This window comes from Eriocheir sinensis, unplaced genomic scaffold, assembly GCF_024679095.1.
Source record: "Eriocheir sinensis breed Jianghai 21 unplaced genomic scaffold, ASM2467909v1 Scaffold172, whole genome shotgun sequence".
Lineage (NCBI taxonomy): Eukaryota > Metazoa > Arthropoda > Malacostraca > Decapoda > Varunidae > Eriocheir > Eriocheir sinensis.
The window spans coordinates 596,625-611,678 of record NW_026111095.1 but is presented as its reverse complement, the minus strand read 5'-3'; the positions used below and the strand labels follow the sequence as shown (position 1 = coordinate 611,678).

The window sequence follows — 15,054 nt, the reverse complement described above, 5'->3', positions numbered from 1 at the left end:
GGTTCAGAATGTTGGGGCCGATCAGACTTCCAAGACGGTCAGGAATACGTGTGGTGCTGGACCAACTGCTCTGGAGTCGTTGAGATAACCAAAGTTGTGGCTTGTTCTGGGATGGTCAGTGAGATGAAAGCTAAAACTGGTGGTGAACATTAGAAATCTCCTAGGATGGAGATATATATATATATTAGTGGTCCAAAAAGCATAATGTCCTGGTACTTAATTATTGCCATTATTTTGCTTTATTTCTTAAGGAAATTGCAGTGAAACTTAAGTAACAAAATTTTGAAGCTTAATCAGAACGGCGTTCTTTATTTTTGTATGAAAAACTGAAATGGTAATTGACAAAACCTATACATATTTGCATAACTTAAAGCTTCATCTATAACATGCATATAAAATATTTGGAAATTTCTTTGTATTCTCACAGAGTTTTGCATATGTACAACACTAAGTCAAACTGCGGGTTGCATTTGTGAAACGACCGTAACGTCCTCTTCAACAATAAATAACAAGAACAACAATAAACACAGAATGTTCCGGATAGTCTCATTAACCTCTTTAGCCATTAGTACTATCTTGGTAAAAATCATATCAAGCTAACCGCATAACTTCTAGAGATACAGGTAAGAGTGCACCAATAAGTTACTTCCGAATGAAACGACCGTAACGGTGGAATGACCCTTTTCCAACTTTCCTCCAAGGAAATTTTACAAAAATGATGCCTACTTTATATCAATAGAAAAAAGGTTTTACACTGAGTAAAGTGTCACAATATGGCAGCAACACTAATTTACAAGCCTTTTCTATAGTCTAAGTTCCCGAAACAATGAAGTGAATGAAGTATTTTGCATTTTAGAAAAGATTCATTTTATCTTCTTTTTTTTTGCCAGTTTTGTAACAATTTTGGACTTTTTTCAAAATTTCACACATTTTTTAAGTAAAATAAATGCCATACATGAAAAAGGTAAGGTCTTTTCTCGATGTACGAGTTATATGAAGCCAACTGGTGCAGTTTCTTTTTTTGGGGGGGGTATATGACTCAACCTTGAAAAACCCCCAAAAAGCTCCACTCTGCATTATTCAACTTCTTTCAATAGGAGACCATCCGAACAGGAATTACATGACTCAAGACTGGAGGCTGCAGAGCGCTTAACCTAAGACCTTGCTATTATTTCCGATTGGGGTAAAAGAAACCTTGTGTCCTTCAATGCCTCAAAAACTCAATTTCTCCACCTATCAACTCGACATAATCTTCCAAACACCTATCCCCTATTCTTCAACAACACTCAGCTGTCATCTTTTCCTACACTAAACATCCTCGGCCTATCCTTAACTCAAAATAAAAAAAATGGAAACCACATCTCTTCTCTCACTAAATCAGCTTCCTCAAGGTTGGGCATTCTGTATCGTCTCCGCCAGTTTTTCTCTTCAGCACAGATGCTGTCCATATACAATAGCCTTGTCAGTCCTTATATGGAGTATGCATCTCACGTGTGGGGGGGCTCCACACACACAGCTCTTTTGGACAAAGTAGAGTCTTAGGCTCTTCGTCTCATTAACTCCTCTCCTCTTACTGACTGTCTTCTACCTCTCAAATTCCGTCGCAAAATATCTTGATATTTTCACACCGACTGCTCTTCTGAACTTGCTGACTACATGCCTCCCCCATTCCTGCAGTCCAGGGCACTGCACTTGACTTTCTATTCTTACTTACTCATATACTGTCCAGATCCCTTATGCAAGAGTTAACCAGCACCTTCATTCTTTTATACCTCTTGCTGGTAAACTCTGGAACAGCCTTCCTTTGTCTGTATTTCCTTCTACCTATGGCTTGACATCTTTCAAGAGAGGAGTGCCAAGACTCCTCTTCTGAAATTGACCTCTCTTTTGGCCTTTTGTTTCAGTTGCTGTTGTTGGAGCAGCGCCTGGAGGGTTATATTGTTGCTTTATTGTTTTGTGCCCTTGAGCTGTCTCCCTTGCTGTAAAAAACAAATAAAATAAAATAAATAAATAAATAAAATCCTAAAATAAGGTGACTATTTCTCTGTCAATGTCTAGACAAAATCTAAATCTCTTCTGAGTCTCCTGTTTCTTGTCCCCGCTGCCTGGCACCACTTGGAGCATGTGGCACCTCATTTGTCTTTGTTTTTCAGTTCTGGAATATTTGTCAACCACTTCAGAGCATTCGGACTACAGGTAACTCTCGATTTACGCGAGTTTGGTTTACGCGTTTTTTAAATAACGCGGGGTCCAAAATCCAAATAAATGTTTAATTTACATGTTTTTTTCACTTATACGCGATATTTTATGGAGTGGCCACCAGATGTCTCACGCAACTGGACTCACACGGCGCCGCGGCCACACAGCTGAGCTCAGTTCTTCCCGCGCGCCACTTGAACAACAATACACTACCCACGCTGCCACGCTACTCAGCAATAGGGGTGGGCAGGTACCGGTACTAACGGTACCAGCTATACGGTACGGTACCGGACCAGGCTGCTCGGTACCGGTACCAATACTAGCCAGCCGCTCATGGTGTCCCTCATTTCTTCCTCACACGAGTGAGGCTGAGACTGAGTGCCTGAGTGGATATCTCGGTGATATGGATATTCTCTCTCTCTCTCTCCACTGAATGAAGTGAATAAGCATATTATTCCCACCATCACTCGTAGGTTATGACAGACAACTAGGCAAGACACAATTCACACGGTTCTGGTGACACGCGGCATGCAGCTGTTTGTTGTATGGGTGTGGCTGTGTAGTTTGTAAACAATGCAAATGGCGGCCTGGCTGGTATTGCGTGAAATAACTCCTCGTACAAGACTCATGATGTACAGTTTCTGCTGTCATATTTACCCCATTATTCTCACTAATATTAACAATTAATAATGAACACATGGATATTTTTTTCCAATATGATTTTTTATGTAGCTTGTACTGCTCCTTAGTCATACAATCTTAAGCCACCTGTGACATCAAGATCAAGATCATACAAATGGCGCCCGACGGAAAAACGGGATAACAGCAAGGCATGGGCGATCCTCCACCGATTTAATTTTTGTATAGTAGTTATTTGATCGCCCTGTATTCTATGGTAACATATTATAAGACAGCTACAGACTATGAAGGATTATAAACAATAATAAAGGTAAGTTTGCCGTTGTTATTGGATAAGACGAAAAACAGATCCTTAAAAACACCCCAAAGAAGAAAAAGAATCATAAAAAATTTGTACATTCGGCGTATAACGCGCAGGGCTAAACTTTCAAGCATTTTTTATGTGAAAAAGGTGCCGCTATACGCCGAGAAATGCGGTATTTATTTTTCGACAGAAACCTACCTCTTGTTTGATTTACATTTTTTTTGATTTACGCGACCTCTTCAAGGACGCAATAATCGCGTATATCGAGAATTACCTGTATTGGGATTTTGGGGTTACCCGTGTTATGATTATAGGACTGTTACTGTATAAAGCTCAGCTGGATAAACCAAGGTATGGAGGTAGGACAAGATGGGACTAACTCATCCTGCATACAATATCTGGGTAAATATTAACACACTCAAAGTACACAAATACAATAAATGGATTAGTAGATAAGTAGTTGGCACATTCACATATAAGACAAAAAAGTGAATCAAGGCTTCTTAAACTGCACCGTATAGCTCTGGTAGGCTTTTCATGGCCGTCTGGGTTAATGGGTGGTCATCAGGACAGCATCTTGATTGTTTTCAGCCATGGCAATGATTGAAAATTGTTAGCTTGTAGCAGGAGATGAGACTTGAACCCAGGTCTTCCAGGGCCGCACCCGCACGCTGACCACTCACCCGCTGCCTACCTGAATTCTCTCCACAGTTCAGGACAGTTCTTTTCAGAAATAGTATTTTATGCTCAGGACCTCAAGTTTGGAATTCTTTGCCAGTAGAAATAAAAAATCTCCTTAATAGTAATAATTTCTCTCTATTTAAAAAGTCAGTAAAAACACACTTATTTGCAATCCAAAACAATCACGGTTAAAATTATAATTTATTCCTGAAACATGAACACAAATTTACATTATTAAATCTAATCAGTGAATTGCATAGTACTATTGTCCATATTATTTTTATTATTGTTATTATTATTATTATTATTATTATTGTTATTATTATTATTATTATTATTGTTATTATTATTATTATTGTTGATGCTGTTGTAGTTGTTATTGTAGTTAACATTTTAGATATAACTATTATAACTTCATCTGGTATTATAGTTAATGTTGTTATTTATTGTATATTTGTATTTAGCTTTATGGTTGGGAGCTATCTGCAACCTTTAGAAATATATTAATAGTGCAGTGAAATAAATATACAGTCTGTCGGGAAGCTTCGGCTTGACAGGCTAGATTCGTTGCCAGAATTATAATTATATTTATATGTATATATCAATGTGTGTATATTATGGCAATAAACATTACTTACTTACTTACTTACTTAAATTCAGTCAATCTTCTCATCTGCCTCAGTGATGGGAGTGCCTCGGGACACTTTGAATGCACCTAACAACATTAATCTTAGCCAATGCACCTGTGGCAGCAGCACCATTAGTGAGCCAAGGTTGCAATGTACTGGAATTTTCCTCACTACTTGAAGAATACTGAGGTCATACTGGGTGCCATAGGCAAAGTACATGTAGGGGAAGACAGCCACTCGGCACAGCGCAAAACTGGTGATCATGAGGAGCCCATTCACACTGTACCATCTGAGGAAAGGAAATTGTTTGTTACTTTATAGAAAAAAAAATTCTTTATATCAGAAAAAGTGAGATAATGTTACTAAAGTAATAGTATAATTTAAAAGAAAAGAAAAACTGAAGCCAAAAATATTTGTGTGACTAATAAAAAGTTTTAAAATACCTTCATTTTAACAATTACCAAATAATTCAAAACTTGCTGTTGTTATGATATATTCAGAGCAATGATCTCATCACAAAAGAAGAAATCTTCAGGGAAATACTTAAACAGTGGGCATATTTATGATGTCATGGATAAAGGCTGAGCATTTTCCTAGCTATGGGGATCACAATGAACCAATGACTAGTTGGTAATATGCAATGACATCACAACTTTTAAAAGCTTATGGTAAATACAGCAACAAAGTCTATTTATAAAACAAAGACTATGAAATACATTATTGTGGCTAACATCACAGCTGGTTAAGGGAAGAGGTGTGGAGTGGTAGAAGAAGTGAAGCAACAGACTTTAAAGTGGTTTGATCACATGGAGCAAATGGAGGAGAGTAAGATGACCAGGAGGGTGTATGTGAGTGAGATAGAGGGAGGGAATGTTAGAGGACGACCTCCAGTGAAATGGAGGGATAGGGTGCAGGAGTACGTTAGGGAGAGGGGGGAAAGATCCTTGAGAAACTCTGAGCAGGCAAGGAGGGAGTGTCTGGATAGAGAAAGATGGAAACTCTTTTGCTGTGGCCATCCCCTGGCGGGAGCTCCTAGGAGCAGACGTCGATGAGATGATGATGATCACGCCTGTACCTAAAGAATCATCATGTGTCTGACTTTTGACCCATATCAATTACCGTATTCCAGTTTTATCAAAGGTCTTTGAAAATCATTTGTCCACCCATTCTTGGCTAATGCAAAGTTCTGGCTTCACATATTGTATGTAAGGAAAACCTGAGTAACACTGATCATTTCTGATCAATGATCATAAACATTAGAATGCCCTGGATAATGGACCTGGTGCCAGACTGGGGCAGTTAGATTTGTCTAGGGCATTTGATTGTGTCAACCATGATGGCCCAAGGGATAGGAGTGGTGTCAAGTCAGCTGATGAAACAGTCCTGAGTGAGTTTGCTGCACATGACAACTTGTTGCATGCAACCTCTCACTCTTGTCAATGTACCTCACTGCCATCTATTGAGTGTGGTATGGCATCAAAGGCCTCTACAAGTGCTGGAAGGAGCACGGAGGGGACCTGGACAAAGACAAACCTCAAAGGAAGAAAAAAAAAGAGCCAAAATGCAGGTATGATGCGAGAAAGAAATTCAGGGCAGGACAGGACAGGGTGTGGCCGGTGTCACCACTGCTGCGCCTTCTTACCTTCTCCCGGAATCGTGCCAAATCTATTCTCCGACTTACCAAAACTTTTTTTATTAATAGAAAATGTCAACACCTTGCTTCTTCTAATTCTTCCCGTGACTTCTGGCAGCTAGCCAAAAATATCTCCTCCAATTTCACTTCTTCCTCTTTCCCTCCACTCCTTAACCCCGACGGCAGCACTGCCGTCCCATGTGTCTTTAAAGCTGAACTCTTCGCTCAAATTTTCTGTAAGAACTCCACCCTGGACGATTCTGGGCGTATTCCTCCTACTCATCCCCCCTCTGACTCCTTTATGCCTGTTATTAAGATTCTTCCAAATGATGTTTTCTATGCCCTCTCTGGCCTCAACTCTTAGAAGGCTTATGGACCTGATGGAGTGCCTCCTATTGTCCTTAAAAACTGTGCTTCTGTGCTGACACCCTGCCTGGTCAAACTCTTTCCTCTCTGCCTATCAACATCTTTCTTTCCTTCCTGCTGGAAGTATGCCTTTGTACAGCCTGCGCCTAAGAAGGGTGACCGTTCCAATCCCTCAAACGACCGCCCTATAGCTTTACTTTCCTGTCTATCTAAAGCTTTTGAATCAATCCTTAACCAGAAGATTCAAAAGCACCTTTCCACTTCTAACCTTCTATCTGATCGCCAGTATGGATTCCGCAAGGGGCGTTCTACTGGCGATCTTCTTGCTCTCTTAACTGACTCTTGGTCATCCCCTCTTAGCCGTTTCGGTGAAACTTTCTCTGTTGCACTAGACATATCGAAAGCCTTCGATAGAGTCTGGCACCAGTCTTTGCTTTCTAAACTGCCCTCTTTCGGATTCTATCCCTCTCTCTGTTCCTTTATCTCCAGTTTCCTTTCCGGCCGTTCCATCTCTGCGGCGGTAGACGATCACTGCTCTTCCCCTAAACCTATCAACAGTGGCGTTCCGCAGGGCTCTGTCCTATCACCCACTCTCTTCCTGTTATTCATCAATGATCTTCTTTCCATAACAAACTGTCCTGTCCACTTATACGCCGACAACTCCACTCTGCATTATTCAACCTCTTTCAATAGAAGGCCATCAACACAGGAAGTACACGACTCCAGACTGGAGGCTGCAGAACACTTAACCTCAGACCTTGCTATCATTTCCGATTGGGCCAGAAGGAACCTTGTGTCCTTCAATGCCTCAAAAACTCAATTTCTCCACCTATCAACTCGACACAATCTTCCAAACATATATCCCCTATTCTTCGACAACACTCAGCTGTCACCTTCAACACTAAACATCCTTGGTCTATCCTGAACTCAAAATCTCAACTGGAAACTTTATATCTCCTCTCTTGCTAAATCAGCTTCCTCGAGGTTGGGCGTTCTGAATCGTTTCCGCCAGTTCTTCTCCCCCCCGCAGTTGCTGTCCATATACAGGGGCCTTGTCCGCCCTCGTATGGAGTATGAATCTCACGTGTGGGGGGGCTCCACTCACACAGCTCTTCTGGACAGAGTGGAGTCTAAGGCTCTTCGTCTCATCAGCTCTCCTCCTCATACTGATAGCCTTCTACCTCTTAAATTCCACCGCGATGTTGCTTCTCTTTCTATCTTCTATCGATATTTCCACGCTGACTGCTCTTCTGAACTTACTAACTGCATGCCTCCCCCCCTCCCGCGGCCCCGCTGCACACGACTTTCTACTCATGCTCATCCCTACACTGTCCAAACCCCTTCTGCACGAGTTAACCAGCATCTTCACTCTTTCATCCTTCACGTTGGTAAACTCTGGAACAACCTTCCTTCATCTGTATTTCCTCCTGCCTACAACTTGAACTCTTTCAAGAGGAAGGTATCAGGACACCTCTCCCCCCGAAATTGATCTTTCTTTCGGCCACCTCTTTTAATTCTTTTTTGGGAGCAGCGAGTAGCGGGCTTTTTTTTATTATTGTTTTCTTTTTTTGTACCCTTGAGCTGCCTCCTTTGTTGTAAAAAAAAAAAAAATAATAAAATGTTTTGTTCAACAAAGATTGCAGTTTCTGCTAAATGGTGGCCTATATGAGCTGTCGAGGGGACATTGTTGGTAACCATTTTGTTGCATTTGGCTGATTGACTGTCGGGTTTGGTGCGCAGAGCATTACGTGACTAAAAAGTGAACCGTACCTGCCCATTGGCCTCTTCATAAGTGCAAGAGGTTTTTCCGCTGTGGGGTATTAGAGATGTTAGCCCTGTTACAAGTATGTTAGTCATAACTCGCATGTGTTGAAACTCTAGGACTACCTTATTGCAGACGGTAGGCCTATAAACCAGCAGAGTAGGACTGCAGTAGGGTGGGGGTGGGGGTGCAGAAGTGCTATATTAACAGACTGCTGTGGTGGGAAATTTAAAATGTCAACTCATTTTTTAACCATGTATTACTAATATCATTGGCCTTGTCGTAAGTGAGAGCGATTGTAAGTCGCATATGTCACAACTTTTTTGAGGACTATGTGTACTAACTAGTTTAACTACATGAGAGTATAGTGGCTGGTTATTATAAATAGTTGTCTAGAAATCCCACAGCTACTTCAATTCAGAAAAATCATAAAAACAAAGTCCAAAATAAAACAAATATAAATAGACAGAAGACTGAGCTAAACTTCTTTCGAATATGGTGAAATTGAGTCTCTTTCTAATCGTAATGTCCTCAGTCTGTATGATCTCCCTATCATGACATTTGGGTCAGAGACACTGATTCTGACCAAATATTTGGAAAGGTAATTGAGAGATGTCCAGAGAGCTTTGGAGAACTCAGTGGTGGATAAGAAATACCACAAATGGTTTTACACTTACAGCATGGATGGGTCTGACAGCAGCCGTGCACATCGTCTAGGTGTTTTTGCTTGAATTGAGGTGTTTTCCATGTCAAATTATTAGGCAGTACAACTATGAAACATGTCATTGTTTACTTGAATCCTTCTGCGGTAATCAGTGACAACTAGCTTCTTAGGTGTCATCGTTTCATCACAGTGAGGTGAGGAAACAACATATTTTCTGCCCCACCGCACCCTTCAGTGATCGACGTGTTTGCGTGGGTGTGCCATGTCAGGAATGTGGCTCCTCACATCAGGCACCACACTGCACTATAGGGATTATATACTCTTATTGATATTTTTGTTATTATACTGATTATGATTATGAGTACAGTAAACCCTCAGTTATCCGGGTGCACCATATCTGACCTCGCTCGTATCCGGGAGTTTTAAAAAATATTTGATCCCCCCCCCCCCCAAAGAATGTCGCGCACTGCCAAAAGTCATTCAAATTGCCCGCGCGATGCCTCTAAACTCTGCCCGGGCGGCGTACCACACCCGTAAGGTGTGCCCCAGCTTGCACGTAGCAACGTAGCAATGCTATTGACGTCTTGGTGCGAAGGTTTGCAGGAAAGCTGTGTGCTTTGCAGTACAACTGGCACGTAAATGTTCTTGCCGAGCGTTGCAGACCATATCAAAGTGACTAGAGTCAAGGTAGTGCAGGTTTAAATGGCGGGAGTGTCAAAGAACTGTTTAAATGAAACACACAGTGCAAACCTTAGCTTAAGCCTTGATGGCTGCCTAAATCCAGACTGGACTAGGTGAGTAGGGCTTCGTACCCGTGGAGAAGGCGTGCGGGTCTGCTAGCACCCCTGCATGAGTGAGGGCGGAATAAGAAATGTGGATAAGTACTGCCCTCGGTCCAACATGTGAAAGAAGGATTTTACCATGCTTACAGTAAGGCGGGTAAAGGGGCCCACAGTGGTTCGGGAGTCCCGTGGGCCAGCCCGATCTGGAGGTGCTGGCTGTAAATCATGGTTACTTCTTGTGGCTGGCCTTCCCGTGGTCCCACTGAATGCACTGTGAAGGTGGTACCCGCCCCATCTGGATAGAAAGGGAAACACAGTGTACCTAAACAGCAACAGATCAAATCGCAAGTGGATGTGCCAGACTATCATTGACTCCTAAGACTCCCCTCACGCCAGAGTTGGGCGATCTGGCGTGCCCGGCGCCTATGGGCTTGGCTCATTGCTGGGTTAAAAGGGTAGCGCCTGGGTGCCTGCCCGGCGTCCGTATAGAAGCCTGCTTTGAGCACTTGATGCCCATTGCCGCCCAGACCGCTTAGGGTATTACTCCGCATGCCTTCTGGTTGACCCAGATGGTAAAGCCCACGGTGCTCATAGCTACGAGGTTGCTAACGCAGCTACGCAGCAATAAAGCCACAGGCTCACACCTAAGAACAGCACAGAGCATCGGCCTTCCAGTTTTGTAAAACTGGACCCGTAAAAAGTTTCTTGTGGCAGTGCTGGGTCTGCTAGAAAGCCTACATGGTAAATATGATGGTGCAGACTTGGGCGGTTAAGCTGCCACAAATACCTGGGCTTTTCTGGGTTGGGTCCAGGCCCCGCTGCTGTGATTGGCCAGGCAGGGGAACATTAGCTGCTGCCTGTGAACCCGGGGCTAGGCACCCCAGCAATGGGTTAGCGGCTGAGGCTATCGTGCCTAATTGCCGAATCCCAAGTAACAGATCCCCACAAGGTGCAGCAGGACTGCGATAAGCCAGGGAGAAATTGCTGCAAGTGCTAACCGTGACGACGCTGCTCGAACCCTTTTCTCAGCGCCCGAAGCACGTCAATCACGCGCATTTCACTCCCTGGTGCAGACTGACTGCTACAAAGCCATGGCGCATTATATTATGAGTATGGACAGAAGCACCTATGCAGTACTCTGTCGGTGCCTTTATGGCAGGCCATGATCAAAAGTTGTTTTCGGGTCCGTAGACTTAACCTACACCATATCCGAGGTTTTCTCATATCCGGGTGCCCCCGTGACTCTATTAACCCAGATACCAGAGGGTTTACTGTATAATTATTATTACTATTATAAATATAATTATCCTATTCCTGTTAATGCAGTAAAAGTCCTTTAATCTGGAATGCTGGGGGTCACAGACCTTCTGGATTGGCAGATATTCTAGATTACTAGCAGGGAACTTCTGAATGTGAAAAACACCATTCCCAGACTCAGTCTGATAATCGCCAATAATCAGCAACTGCTCCAGACTTTTAGCACACTTTGCATGGCACATTCAAGCATCACATCTTAATATATTAACTACAACTAGTTATTTGAACACTTGCATTACATGATAAACAATGGATGCACCATCAGCGGCAGTCATGAAGTGTCCACCATTTCCTCTTTTGATTCAAGTGATAAACAAGAAAGTGAATTATTTACTAATGAATGCTTCTTTTAATAAGAATCAATTATGTAATAAATATGACCTGGGTAATTAAAACAATTGTGACTACATGACTACAAGCAGCAGCTGCTGCTGCCGCTAAGTTGATACATGTAAACAAACATGACGTGTCAGCGGTGGCAATGCCATGTTCGCCGTTTTCCTTTTGGCAACAGTGATTGCATAATACCTCCTCTTCTCCATGGAGGGTGGCATAGAGGGAGCCGATGCAGTGGAGGAATACAGATAAAACCGAGTGAATGGAGTAGACAACAGTGTAAGGGACGGCAGGCCAAGTAACGATGCGTGAGCTGGGTGGCTCACCGTGCCAGCATGGCTGCTGCAACTGACAATTTGCGCACCACTCACCTATTTTCCAGTAGTTCTTTATTTTTCCCGTTTTCTCAGTCACCAAGAAAAGCTGAAATTGACCAAAAATTCCAAACAATCAGGATTTCCAAATTATTGGATGTTGCTGGATCATTGGACTTTTATGGTATTAATGGCATTCATATTTTTATTACTAAGATTTTTATAAATAATATTATAATTACTAGTAATGGTAGTAGTTTATTATCAATGTTATTGTTATTATTATTATTATTATTACTAATATCATTATTATTATTATTATTATTATTATTATTAATGAGGTGGACGTGGTACTGAAAAATCAGTAGTGCGGTTGCGGTAGTGCGGTCCATATTTTTCTTTCCCAGCGGTAGGCGGTGCATCGGTGGCAGTAGTCAGAATAAAAAATACTTCAATGCCTATCCTGGCTGTCCAAACAAAGAAAACATGCTTAACACTTAAAGCGCGGGTTAGATTTTGCCGCGCCTGGCCTGCCACGCCTGGCCTGCCACGCCTGGCCTGCCACGCCTGGCCCGCCACGCCTGGCCTGCCACGCCTGGCCTGCCACGCCTGGCCTGCCACGCCTGGCCTGCCACGCCTGGCCTGCCACGCGGGCATATTCGCTCAAAAACACACCTCACTTCAACCTCAAGTATCTTCTCTCTTACTGAGCTAACGTTGCTGAATGAGGTGTCATTGTAAAGTCCTTTTCCTTAGCTGTCCTTTGACGTTAATTTGAACACCTATAAGCATTGGTAGAACGAGTACAGAGTTGGTGAGTTAGGAACTATGAAACATATTATTTATTATGATACCCAATTCTATTGTTTTCTATTTCTATTATTTAGTAATAAAAGCATCACTTTTTACAGTTTTGTGTACCACATCCCCATATAAACATAAAGCTCAAAACAAAGTCATTGCATTTGGATTCTGATAAACAATCCAAAAAATCTATGCAAGCGCTGCCTATTAAAAAAATGCCATGTCCACTATTAGATTGTTTCACGAGCCAGAGCCTGATTGAGTTGACAATTCGCCGCTTATGGGTTAACTTAAGCGCCGGGTGTCCACAACAGTGACAGCCGGGAGGGCTCTCCTCGTAGCTGGCAATTTCCCCCAAAAAATACATTTTTCGAGCCATACCTCAAAATTGTTTTTTTTACAGTTTTGTCATCCCTGAAATAATGCGGGTTTTCTGTGAACACCGCATCCACTTATCTCAATTCTTTCTTTTTTAAAATGCGCTTTGTTTACCGTCAACTAAAGGTTCTTTAAATGTCCCGCTCGCGTGGTGGCATGTATGCCGTCACTCTGCATCATTTTGAAGCATTTTTTTGGGGGGGCGATTTTTTAAAGTATTTTACAATTTTGAGCATCGTATGGCAATACCGAGTGTCGGTGGTGGTTTCATAGACTGTCATACGGGAAGGTTGTTGTCACCACCCTTGCCAGCGTTACCCTTCCATTGAACGCCTTACTTGACAGTTTTTCTTGGTTGTTTTTGTTTTCACATCAAGATGGGACGACTAAAAAGGCATAAGCGCAATCTGAGAAACCTTATGGCAGCTATAAATCAGCGAAGAGGGCTGCCAACCTCTGAAGAGGGTACCTCCACAGAGCGTGATGAGACTATCGCTGATAGTGATGGGAAGGAACGGAATATCACTGAAATTAGTGAAAAAATTGGTGTATGAAGCCCTCATCAATACCCTTGGAGCACCTGGACTGAACCGCATCATTGCAGCCCTCAGCATGCCTTCCATTTCTCAGGGTAAGTTTGACAGGTACGCAAGATACCTGTACAAGAGGATGGAGAGTCATTATGAAGATATAATGAAGAAGGGAATAGAGGCAGTTTTTCAGCACTACAAGAACACTGGTGTGGGGCCTGATGCAGCTACGGGATACCTGGATATTGCTGTATCCTACGATGGCACCTGGCAGAAAAGAGGACACACTTCTCACATGTAAAAGGGGATCAGGTGCCTTTTCTGAAAAATTATGCTCATAATAAAATGGGAAAAGAAGTCTTTATATCCTTAGTAGCCTTCAAATACACTATTACAACAATACACACAAATATTTTGATATGTTTATGTGGGAGCAACCATAAGTTTACAGAAAACAGGCCATATCTCGAAACGTAGGTTTTTGTTATTAAAGCTGATATTACTCACTTATTACAGGTAACTCTCAATTTGTGCGAGTTTGTTTTAAACGTTTCTGAAATAACGCGGGGTCCAAAATCCAAATAAATGTTTAATTTACACGTTTTTTCCACTTATACGCGATATTTTATGGAGTGGCCACCATATGTCTCACGCAACTTCGAAACATATATTCAGCTAAAAAGGTTGGCCCACAATATTTCGAGCTAGCGAGTGGGGAAGAGTTGGTGCTTAAGATTTGTTGTCTACAATACTCTATATGGAGACTTGAAACAAGTCTGTATTGTTTATATATTATATTTTCCTCTATTTTTATTTGCGCGTGTTTTAGTACAAGTCTTTATGAAGCCATTGATACCAAATGCATGGTGAGTGGAACAGAAACTTTTTGGAAACTTACGGTGCACGAAAGGGTTAATAGAAAATAATTACTTAAATATCAAATACATAAGAAATCATTTTGAACTCACAATTCAAAGTTTGATTGAAAAGTTATTTATAATAATAAGTGGCATTATATCGGAGTTGAAAGAATGATGCATACATTATTAAATATGCAAAGACTCTACATCTGTATTTAAAATCTGAAAATAATAAAAACTTTTAAACGTTTACCGTTTTCTATGAGTTTTTTGGGTTAGCGGACTTGAGTTAATGGAAGGTAAATGTAACAGAAGTTAATTAGTCCGATAATGATTTCCAAAGTTAACGTAAAAGTTAAATCGTTAACGAAAATGTTAACTTCGTTAATTAACAATTAACAGATTAACGATTTAGTGCCCAGGTTTGAGTAGTAGTAGTAGTAGTAGTAGTAGTAGTAGTAGTAGTAGTAGTAGTAGTAGCAGTAGTAATAAATGAGGTGCTTAGAATCACACTGTACCAAGTGCCATATTTTAAAAATCAAGAAAATCGCCTCCAAAGTTTGCCGACATTTAAACACACATATTTCAGGAACTAGAAGAGATATTCCATTGCATTTTCTTTGTAAATGTTGTGTAACATCTCTGCTATCACATTGTCATACTACTCATCACAATAATGACAGTAATAATGTATGTAATGATGATTAATTTAACTACAGTGATCATGAGAATACTAATATTGAAATTTGTTGTTTCCACTTTATCGGGTCCCTCGACCTTTTCCTGCCTCTCACAGGGTATGCAACTTCTCCCCCTTCCCTTTCACCACTTGAAGAACTCATAGGGATCATATTTC

The 15,054-nt window shown here is 41.6% G+C and overlaps 1 protein-coding gene across 6 annotated transcripts in view; it reads right to left on the bottom strand.

Annotated features, from left to right (window-relative positions):
• Positions 1-319: 319 nt before the first annotated feature.
• The window catches only part of LOC126990537 (TLC domain-containing protein 3A-like), a 63,078-nt gene continuing 48,343 nt past the window's right edge, over positions 320-15,054 (bottom strand). For 5 of the 6 annotated variants that reach the window (XM_050849136.1, XM_050849133.1, XM_050849134.1 and 2 more), the window contains one exon: positions 3,150-4,741. In XM_050849136.1, coding sequence (XP_050705093.1) covers positions 4,480-4,741 — 262 coding nt within the window. In that variant the 3' untranslated portion in view covers positions 3,150-4,479. Of the gene's footprint in view, positions 1,980-3,149; positions 4,742-15,054 lie in introns of those variants that run through there. The other variant, XM_050849132.1, reaches the window with a different exon arrangement.